Source organism: Alligator mississippiensis, chromosome 15, assembly GCF_030867095.1.
Source record: "Alligator mississippiensis isolate rAllMis1 chromosome 15, rAllMis1, whole genome shotgun sequence".
NCBI classification, from domain to species: Eukaryota; Metazoa; Chordata; order Crocodylia; family Alligatoridae; genus Alligator; species Alligator mississippiensis.
In genome coordinates this window covers 15,000,401-15,011,814 of record NC_081838.1, presented here as the reverse complement: position 1 = coordinate 15,011,814, position 11,414 = coordinate 15,000,401, and the positions used below count along the sequence as shown (strand labels likewise).

The window sequence follows — 11,414 nt, the reverse complement described above, 5'->3', positions numbered from 1 at the left end:
ACAACAACAAAAATGCAATACTAGAAGCTTTAAAAAAAGTCTCTTGAGAATAAGAACCAACCACGTACTTTAGATCTGCATGGGTTTTCTTTCCTCTCCTTGAATTGGTGTATGAGGTAGAACACATGAGATTTGGGACATAGTCAGAGATCCAGCTGATTGCATCCTTAGGTCACAAAAGGAAAAGTTAATGTACTTTCAGTCCACTTTCTAGCACAGGAGATAAAGGAGGATAAAAAAAGAGTTCTAGTTAATTCCACTGGCTGGCAGAAATGAAAGCATCTCGTTATGAAGTTAAATTCTTTGGGCCTTATTGACCATTGCCTTGCACATGCTACAATCAGCAGCACCAGGACACAGCGAAGGCAAAACCGGGTGTCAAGAATGCAACCTGCTGATGAGTGTTACAGCCCAGAGGATTTTCAAAGGCATCTTGAAGGCCGCAAATACATTTTAAATATGACAATCATTTTTGGGCCCCTGATCATCTTTGGCCATATAAGTGTAGATCCCTCCAGAGCTGAAAATCAATGTATATTTTGAAACTGAAATAAAGTGCTGCATACGCCTTATGTCTGTCCTGTGCCCAGAACTGAACCACACTGTTCTGACCTGATTCAAAGACAATTAATGTCATTGGAAAGATGTCTATGAATTGCTTTAGACATTGGACAAGTCTTACTTCAACAGCAGGAAGTGGAGGCACCACATAGTACATTGAAAGAATTGAAGGACAAGAAGCTTGTACTCGGTAGCAGGCCACGATGCCTAAAAATCTGAGCCTGCTGAGATGGAGGATCTGAGACGCATCACAACACAGACTTAAGAAATCTTAGCGAGTAAAGCCATTCTAATTCTTGCTGAAATTCTAAAGTAGATACAAAGATGTCTGGAATTCATGCTTGAAGATGAAAGAAAGCTCTATTGCTATGTAACATGTAACACCTTTTTCCCATAGGCATTTGAATAATGTAATAAGTACAAACATTGAGCAAAACAGTTTCATCAGTTTGAGGAGTTACACGTGCAGCAATTTGCTGTGTCAGCTAATTAGCAAATTATGCAAAAAATGTGTCTCAGATCCTCCAGGCAGTCAGAGAAATTGTATATAAATGCTCTCATCTCAGAGCTTTTCCATCCACTTCTCTTGCCTTATTCTCCTTGGTGAATCGGGTAAGTTTGATTCCACTTCTTTTGTTTACCTCTGTTGATAGTTGAACGTAGACCTGAATCTTCCATTCATGCTCTGCAGTTCTTAGCAATGTTAGATTAATTCTCTGCATATGAGTCTTTTCTGGTCCTGCTCAGTTGCAAGTGCTGGTGAATGAAGGATTTCAAAAGATAAAGTAGATGTTCCTCCCAAATGCAGAAGTGTTTGAGGGATCTATTTCCCATTGGTTCAAATACAGGCATTTAAATCTATTGAATGGTGTTGGAAATCTCAGATTACAAGTATTTTATTGCTACAGAGAACTCTTTTACTGCTTTAGAAAATAAAGGATGGATAAGATATGCATTCCAGAGAGCTTTGGTTTTGACCATGGAGGATGTGGCTCTTCTTACAGTTATGATATAGAAATGTTTTTTTTTTTCAGGTTTTAATCTAGTTCTTGTGTATGAATGAAATCTATTTATATATAAAATCCATCCTCTTCCTTCAAGACAAAACCAACTTCTACCTTCATGGTACAGCACTAGGGAAAAAACCTTCCATTATGGACAGCTTTTATTCATGATAATATAGTTGCTCTGATGTATGTAGCTCTGGATTTTAGCAGAAAAGAATACTGGACTAGAAACACCACTGGGCAAATAAGTTGTTATAAATACTATGTTGCTATACTTAAAATTAGTCATTTTAGATACAGCTATTTGGATGGTATCAACCATGATGTCTCCAATGAAATCAAGGGAATTGCATTAATTTGCACAACCTGAGGACATAAACCTGTTTTCTTAACCAAGAAAACAGTCTTCTTTTCATTAGAAAGAGTTGCCAACTCACAAGCTTTGCAATCCAATTTGTTGAGCTACATCTTTGAAAGGCCTCAACATCATAAATATCATCTCTAAACTTTCTATGCTCTAGTTATTAGAAAAAGGATTTAAAATACTAAGCCTCACAACTTGGATAGTTCTGTACATTGGGTATTTATTAATTACAGTTTGTTTCTTGAAACTTTAGCCCTAATCCTGAGACTATCCTGATCCTGAGACTTCATCTTTTTGTGGGCTTTACCAGAACAGTTGCAGGGACCTGAAGATTACAGAGCTGGAATGAGAGCAGTTAGCATTGCAGTGTGGCACAGGGAACTAACCCAAGGAGTCTTAGAGACCATGGATGATCTGGTGGTGAAGTCACTGGATTGGGATGCAGGCAATGTGCACTGCATGCCCCACTCTGCCAAGAGTATCTTGTGCCATTTTGGACAAGTTCTTTGGGGCTAAATTGTCAAAAGCATGCAGGTCACCTGTATGACTAGCACTAGCTAAAACCTGAGATATAATATCATCCATCCAGAGTTCTACACACTCTCCATTTACCCAGAATCTGAGCTTCAAAACTCTTTCCCAAGTGAAACTTGTGAGCTTCATTTAATCTACTCCCTACTGTCTCTTTCAGGTTTTCCTCCATCCCAAGATGTCCTGCACTGACCTGTGCTACCCATCAAGTGGGCTCGCCTGCCCAAGGCCCTTTGCTGACAGCTGCAATGAGGCCTGTGTCAGACAATGCCCTGACTCGAGGGCAGTGATCCAGCCACCACCAGTTGTCGTGACCTTCCCAGGCCCCATTCTCAGCAACTTCCCTCAGGACAGCATCGTGGGATCCACAGGAGTGCCTGCTATGGGCCATGGAGCTGCTGGAGGAACTGCCCTGTCTGGGGGCGCCGCTGGTCCTGGGGGAAGTCTTGGTTATGGAGGCTTATATGGGAACAATTTTGTTTCTGGGGGCTATGGTGGTTATGGGGGCTATGGTGGTTATGGGGGCTATGGTGGTTATGGGAGCCTGTATGGTTTGGGGAGCTATGGTGGTTCTGGGGGCCTTGGTGGTTATGGGGGCCTCTGTGGTTATGGAGGCTATGGTGGCTATGGAGGCTGGGGTAGCTCCTGCTATGGTCTTGGCTCTGGCATCGGTTATGGAAGATGTTACAGCCCTTACTATTCCCGTCGGTACCGTTACGGAATCTGCGCACCATGCTAAACCCAGGAGGATTATCCACAGAACATGAAACTACCAGGAAATTAAAAGCAAGACACAGATTGATGGCTGAAATCATAGTTATGGCTTTCTGAGGTGCTGGGCACTGCCAACTCCAGTTAAAGTTAGAGGAGCTTTGCATACTCTTGAAATCTATTTATGTCTGTAGATTCTTTACTTTATGTCTGAAGCCTTCCAAGCTAGTTCTCTTGCTCTGTTAAACAGCCTTTTTTACATAAAAATGACAATGAGTAGAAGTGGAGCATCAAACTTCAGTGGAAACAAAGAACAAAGACGATCCTGTTGGAGCATGTGATTGGCTGTTGTTCTTACTGAAACCTTGATTGTATATTCTTTATTCTCTGCTTTTGTTTCTCTGTACAGTCTCATTAAAATTATACTGCATTATAGCATCAGCCTTCTTGCAGTTTTTCTCTCATCCATTTTTCACCAATACTATTCAGTGAAGCTCAACCCCCTGCAGATTATCAATACTTGAAGTCAAGACCATAAGCAAGAGGAGGATCTGGTTCATTAAGTGGTCAATATAACTGTTCTGGTTTTCATCAGCAGGCTGAATTTCCTCCTTGTTTCACATAATTTAGTATAGTAGACCCCTGATTTATGCAAGTATTGCATTCTGGGGGAATTTCGTGTTGGGACAACTTTCCCCATAGGAAATAATAGAATAGTGAGGGGTTGCATACCCCAGACATACCTTAGTCAAAGCTTTTTTTTAGTGGAATTGCCTTTAGGAGGCATGTCTAGCGGCACAATGATGACACAATGGAGGCACAGCTCCTCTTGATTCCACCTGCAAATCTTGCGACCGTTCGTGTATATACACGAATGACACACATCTCAAGGGGCATTTCCCAGTCCGGACCCTAATAAAAAAATCATGTAAATGTGAGACATGCGTAAGTTGAAATCGCGTAAATTGGGGGTCTACTGCACACCTGTTAGTGATAATTTTCCTTTCTGGAGATATGAGCTTACAAACCTGTGAGAAAAGAGAAGAGCCCCAGAGAAGTAAATTGGTACCATCTGAATGGCAAAGAACTCCTCAGGGCTCATTCTTCACATGGTATTTCAGGAGGGGAGGGGAGGGGGAATCAGCCAGAACTCCAGGATAAAAGCAGGCCTGGGACAGGCAAAAAGGGGACTCCAGAAACTGGAAGTGGCTGACTCAGGCAAAGAGATGGCAGGGATAGCTGAAGGCACTGAGAAAGCAACGAAGATCGGGTTTAAGAGAAACAGCTCTGTGAAAGGAGCTGCTAGGAAAGAGAACCCTGAAGGAAATACCCCAGTGGGGCAGTTAGGGGGTACCGTAAAGACCCTAATAGCAGGGCTGAAGAAAAAGGGTACCATAAAGTTGGGAATATAAAGGCAAGTTAAGTGCCAATTTGTTTTCATTCTCCTTTTTGTTAGAGCAAGAGGGAAGTCATCTCGGATAGATAGTGCATTTGCAACTATTGGGACAGTAGGCAAGTAAAATAACTGGCTAGGAGTAATGGCAGGTCTGTGCAAGGCTCCAAGCCAGGTGAAGTACAACCAGGCCCCTCAGGACTATTGATTGGCCAGACCTAGAGACTCACAGAACATTTGTACTGCTCAGAGGCAGATTGCTGAGATGGCTGAATTAACACTCAGTGGAACGGGTGAGGGATGTAAGGGTTGGTGGAGCCCTCACTACACTAAGACAGATTTCAAGAGCGAAAGCATCAAAACCCACACGCCCCGGCATTGTATTTTCTCCCATAACAACAAGTCATGGCAGATGAGATTGTGGACAGTCCAGCAAGACGTTGTGGTGGACTTTAGCCCACTAGCTGAGATGTTAAAACTGTCTTGGTGCAGAAGACAGAGTAAGAAAGAAAAAAAAAAAAACAAAAAAGAGAAAACCGCTCAGACAAGGTGATGAGCACCAGAGATTGACAAAATAGAGAATGATAGAGACAAGCTTCTACCCCAGATAGGGGTGGTTTTTGGTGTGAAGGCCCACCATTGGACAATTCACTGGCTCAAAAATAACAAAACCCAACAAACGGGGATAAAAAGTTTATCGAAAAACATTCAACATAAAAATATTTTTCTACTTAAATATTGTTTGCTTGGGGCTTAGAATTATTACCTAGAATATGTGATTTGATCCTTTTTTCACCATTTCTAGGGAATATTTAACAGTGCTCAAATGCTAACTTCAGGAAAGATCTTCCCTTGTAGTTGATTTTTTTTTTTTTATTTTCCTCCAACTAAGGCTCCATTAATATGCTACAAACCTGTGGCCTCTTCAGTCCTCCACATAGGATCCTTCTAATCTAAACTGATACAGATTTATGCCTAATTCTTTCAAAGTTACCCTGGTTTAGAATCATAGAAAATTAGGGTTGGAAGGGACCTCAGGAGGTCAACTATAGGCAATTATAGTCTATCCACTCCTTTTTCACATGCGTGTCAAGGTTTGTTACAATGGCATTGAACATGCCATCTGTCCAGGACCATAGTTGCAGCATCCTAACTAAGGCACGGGATTTTTAATATGGCCAGAATTTACAAGTGCTAAGTGTAGGGGTCCCTACTATCTCCAAAGACATGTCAAGACTAAAAGTGAATCTTTTCATGTTCTACCACATTTTAAAAACTCCTCACATATTTCCAAAACCTCTCTAAATGCCACAACTATGTTAGCATTCACACCATGGCTGCCATGCCAACCCCATGTCCTGGAGTCTGTACTATTGCTTCAGGAAGCATTGGAAAACATCAAGGGTGCCCAAAGATTTTTTTCCTAGGGTAATTTCTTAGGGTGATGATGAAAAAGTTAAAATGATGGCAGAGTTGGCTGTTTCCTTGGCTAAGAAAAATGTTAGCTATCTTAAGTTATCTTAAGTTCTACTAACTTTGAGGTTGGCCTACTTGAGAAAGAGCTTGCCTATATTCTTACTGTTGCTGTTCTCCATTCCATTTGTGGAGAGAACAGTCTGCCAGATTCCTGCTAAGGGCATCAGTGGAAGAGGGTATGGAGAGAGCATTTGGAGACATTCAGTTATTATAATATTTTCTGGTGCAGCAGCACTTTCATTTCAGACAATCTCCATGTGCCCAAAATGTGCCTACCTCAGCAATGATGTATTTTTTTTTAAATGTAATTGCTCATAGTTTGATACCAACATTGCATGAAGCAGCTAAATGAATCAAGAGCAGTGAGAAAATACCCAAAGTTTCAAGTAGCCTCAAGGGGGACTTGTACATGGCACAGGGTTTAATCCTCATTAAATTAAATAGGTTTATACAATTTAAACATGTTTATTTTGGAGTGTCACATCAGTGTTTGCATGTACTAGGTTTTCAAATGAATTATGTCTGGCCCCTGGCTGGCACCACAGGTGAGTGGGATGGTCCTGCACTGCCCCCCTGTCTCAGGGCCCCACACCCCATGCCCTGCCACACACCTGTGGAAGCAGGAAGCTGGCACATGGAACAAGGGGGGGGGGGGGAAAGGGTGGCAGCAACTTGAAAGTGGCAGTAATTAGAAGGGATGAACTAAAAAAAGGTGCAGCACCATCTGGTGGACAAAGAGGCTCATTTACAAGTCTTTGAATGACTTTATGTTTCCACACAACAAATCCATAGATGCAACACTTTAATTCCTGACGAGCGAAACTAAACTACATTGGAAGAGTTTTTAGTTTAATGCACCAGAAAGATTTTTAAAGCATCTGGAAATCCTAGTTGTGCAAACAGTCACACCATTGCAGCACAAGAAAGGGCTAAAAAACGTGGAGTGTACAAACACTCATAACTCATTTCAAATGCAACTGAGGGTGGATAGGAATCATAGAATCATAGAAAATGAGGATTGGAAGGCACCTCAGGAGGTCACATCTAATCCAACCCCCTACTCAAAACAGGACCAGCCCCAGCTACATCATCCCAGCCAAGGCTTTGTTGAGTCAGATCTTAAAAACCTACGGAAATTCTACACCGAAACCCAGAATAATGAATGTTCATCCTACTGTGATATTCTCAGCTAAGCATGATAATGAAGATGGATAAGTAACTCAAACAGGTATGAACTGATTTATTCACCTCAAAGCTCTCTTATTCTCCTACCCTGGCATACCTGCTACTCTCTGCCAGGATAAATAGACCCACAATATTGAAAAAAAAAACTGGTAGAGTGGTTTAATCTCAAATACTAGCACATGCCATTCACAGTACCAATGGGAAGGATATTGCATTCTTAGATACCAAGTGAGAGGTAGGTTGGAGGGATCTTGTGTGTGTGTAATATGGGCTCAAAAATATCCTGAAAAGGATTAAAACTGAATTGACATAGAGGGCCTAGACAATTCCACTCTTCATATAAAGAGTCTAATTAATCCATCATATTTCAGTGTGTCTGTGGGAATGAAGCCATGCAGACACCTCCAGCTGGCCCTCTGCACAAAAGAGCATTTTACCCACAAGGATTTCTAAACAAAGGATGGATCAAGAAGGATCACCATCCATGATTTGGGCACTGTCAGGGCTCATTCCAGCTGTCATTAATCATCACCTGGCAGGGGATGGCACTGCATGGGTAACACAGGTCACTGCATGACACCTTTCTGCAATGGTAGGAAACCTGGAACCTTTATGGAGAGTCATGGACATCACACAGGATGCTACACTATACCAGAAAATTAGCCCTAACTCTCTTGCATGGTGTAACTGCTCTTCAGCCCTCTACTACATGGTGTAACTGCTCTCTTGGTGTAACTGCTCTTCAGCTGCAAAGCCAAGAAAATACTCCTTCCTCTCCACTGCTGCCTTGTCCAACCACTTTGGGGCAGGGACTGCTTCGTAATTTGTTTCACCATGCTCAGCACAACTGGGACCTGATGACCCTGTGGCTTCTCACATAGCAGTACATTAGAAATAACAAGATGCACAATAAGTAGGTGTGCCCATGTTTTACTTCCACTTTTTATGTGACTCATTGGATGGCTTGAGGCAGCTCAGATGAGCTGCCTCAAGCTGCTTAGCTTCAAATTTCTTCTGATGAAACTGAAATAAAACTACATTATTCAGCCTGCGAATTTGAAGGGAAGTGGAATTGTGGGTGTTAATGCTAGGTAGAATATCCATAAGATAATGGAGTGTTTTATGTATAATGCAACACACAGTGAAGCAGGGATCAAACCCAGATCTTTCAGGTGATGGCTCTAATCACTAGGCTGCAGTCATGCTTCTTCCTCTTTTCTCTATGATAACATAGTAACGAGGTCTCTGTCCCCTTCAGTGGTAGAGGTTCCACAAAACAGACCAGGGAGAAAAGGGAATGCAATGTTTTTACAACCTCTCAAATACTCTTAGGGTCTACCAGACTGTCACAAGTACTCTAGCACTAATATCCTACAATAGACACTTGGGGTCTTCTGGTAATGAAGGGTTTCATTCCAGACACCCCCTTTCAAGGCAGTGCAGGGGTGGAGGCAACCTGTAATCTTCCCTGACAGATTTCTGGAGTTTGGGGTATTTTTTCCACAAGGATTTCTGAACAAAGGATGGATCCAAAAGGAAAACCAAGAGGCTGATACTGTGATGCAGCAAAGCTTTAATGTGAACAAGAAAGGGAGTGTACATTTGCAGGGGGAGAAGAATTTCAACACAGGCGGCAGCCAATCTTTGCTCCAAGGGGACGACAGTGTCCATATGAGACGTTCTTCCTTCAGGCTTGTGGCTGCCAGGATTGGCAATTGTGTCAAATGGGAAAATCACGAGAGAGGCACGAACAAGATGCACATTCCCTTGGGTCAGACAGTGAAGGTAAAGTGGAACATGAGAAAGACACATGAGGGCTTGATTCGAGGAGGTGCTGAGCGCTTACATCTCCCATGAATTAACACAGGCGCTGCAGGTGCTCAGCACTCTGGAATCCCCTTGCCCATGAGCGCGCCCGGCAATCCATTTCTGGCTCTCGGTTTAATGCCTTGGCCTTGCTCTGGGCACGAACCTACTGAGTTTAGCATGGCCCGCAGCTTCCAGAGAGGGACCTGTTGTACCGGCGGTAAGAAAAAGGTCTGCAGTATCCATAGCCAAATCCCGAATAGCCAGAGCCGCACAGTCCCCCATAACTGCTCAAGCTACGGGGGCTATAGCAGCCTCCATAGCTCCCATAGCCCAGACCATCCCCATAGCAAAGACCCCCACTGTAACCCAGATTGCCTCCGTAACCAAGGCCAACACCATAACCAAGGCCAACACCATAACCTAGATCACTCCCATATCCCAGAGATCCCCCAGAAACCAGAGCTCCCCCTGAGCCCCCAGAAACCAGAGCTCCCTCTGATCCCCCATAGCCCAGGTAGCCTCTGGGGCTGTAGCCAACTGCTGGGACCCCTGCAGAGCCCACGACGCTGTCTTGTGGGTAGTTGCTGAGGATAGGGCCTGGGACAGTCACCACAGCAGGCGGCGGCTGGATCACCACTCTGGAGCCAGGGCACTGTCTAACGCAGAGCCCGTTCCAGCTGTCAGCAATGGGTCTTGGGCACGCCACGGCGCCTGGGGTGTAGCACTCATTGTAGCAGGACATCGTGGTGGGGTGGAGATCAGCCTGCAAGGCAGCACCAAGAAGCAGAGAAAAAGGAATGAGCAAGTGCCAGGGGAAAAAAAAACAAAAAACTTGCCTAACAAGCCCATCAGCACCAGACCCACCACTGTAGTTGGGGACATGCATGCCAGCCAGACATGCTGGTAGCAGGAGTGGCAGGAGGGGCAGCAGATTGACAAGCTCATCCCCTAGCTGATGGGGAAATCCGGACCCCCAGTGCCACTCACTGCTCTTCCAGACCCTTCACTCTCACGCCTCTCTCAAGCAGCTCCTTTCAACTCTTCCTCCTACCTCCAGCCTCCCATCTCAGTTCCTTTCACACAACTAAAATCGACAGTAAACCCTCCCTTGTTCCTGACCAGATCACTGGACAGAGCTGCAGGTTCCTAAAGGGGTGCAGCTCCATGGCAGGGTCTCACGAACCTGGAGAGCATCTGATTTTTAAAGAAAATTCCCTCTGAATCTAAGTCCCTCCAGCCTGATCTCTGCGCAATATCCAACCCCAATTTACACAAGGGCAAACAGTGCCCAGATGTCTACTAGCTTCGCCCACCCCAGCGACAAGTGTGCAGCCTGCAGCTCCCAAGTGCAAAAGGATTCTTAATGGAAAGAAACACCACATCGTCGCACAGATCCACAGAGCGCCCGTGCCAAAATCAACTCTACTCACAGCACCTTCGAGTACAAGTCCCCCAAGCAAGGAAGAGCCCGAGTGGAATCAGACTCACCCAGTTCACCAAGGAGAGTCAGGCAAGAGAAGCGGATGCAGGAGCCCAGGGTAGTGAGTGCTTTTATACACATCTCTGACCACTCACAGCAGCTGAGGGCTCTTTTTTGCCTGAGGTCTTAATTAGTTGTAAAACCAATGGGTTGGAGGACAACTGAATTCTGCCTGCGTAGCAGTGCCACTCCCAGCCATTTAGGAAGGGTGTGGCGTGATGCCAATGACCAGTCAGTCGTCAGCATCCTTGCAGGGCATGCAGGGACACTTGAATAAGGCCTCAAGGTCATCCATAGCTTTATGGATACAAAAGGCACATATCCTTCAGGCACCACTTGTGCCAACCAAAAGGGACTTAAAATGGAATATAAATGGTGCATAGGCTGTTGGAGCCCTAAGCACTGGGTGCACTTCATTCAGTGGTGATGAGAAACCCTGGTCCAGAGGAAAGTTTCTGCAGTGACCATAGTGTTTCAATCCTGGGCTCAGAGCAGTCACCAAAGCCAGCAGGAGAGGGCTCACCTTCCATGGGCTTGCCTCTGACTTGCCCTGGAAGGAACAAGCAGGGGGAAGGAAACAGAAGGGAGTTCTATCAAAAATGTCACATATAAATGACACTAATACGGGCTTTGACCATTGCTTTTGGAGGGCTCCGCCATACCCTGTTTGAGACATCTATGCCAGCATCACTGTTTTTTTGTTTTTTTTAATGTGCTATTCCAGTTAAGTTTCTAGTACTAGGGAGGAAGGATAGAAGGAAACATTCAAGTATCCTTAAGACTCTTGATTATAGGTCTAGGGTCATAGGAATCATCAACATGGCCAGAGCTGCTTCAAAAGAATTGTCTTTGGAAATACTTAGAAAATAGCATCCTTTGGTGGTGTGGATGGGAGTA

General features: G+C 44.2%; 1 protein-coding gene across 1 annotated transcript; it reads left to right on the top strand.

The window, feature by feature from the left end:
* Positions 1–1,102: 1,102 nt before the first annotated feature.
* On the top strand, positions 1,103–3,609 carry LOC132245753 (claw keratin-like). The gene is made up of 2 exons (XM_059718601.1): positions 1,103–1,173; positions 2,624–3,609. Exon 2 carries the CDS (start codon positions 2,642–2,644, stop codon positions 3,200–3,202), a length of 561 nt encoding a protein of 186 aa, XP_059574584.1. The 5' UTR covers positions 1,103–1,173; positions 2,624–2,641; the 3' UTR covers positions 3,203–3,609.
* The last annotated feature ends 7,805 nt before the right edge of the window (positions 3,610–11,414 follow it).

Coding starts and splice junctions, on each gene's coding strand:
- LOC132245753 (XM_059718601.1), top strand. CDS start 2,642: ATGTCCTGCACTGACCTGTGCTACCCATCAAGTGGGCTCGCCTGCCCA.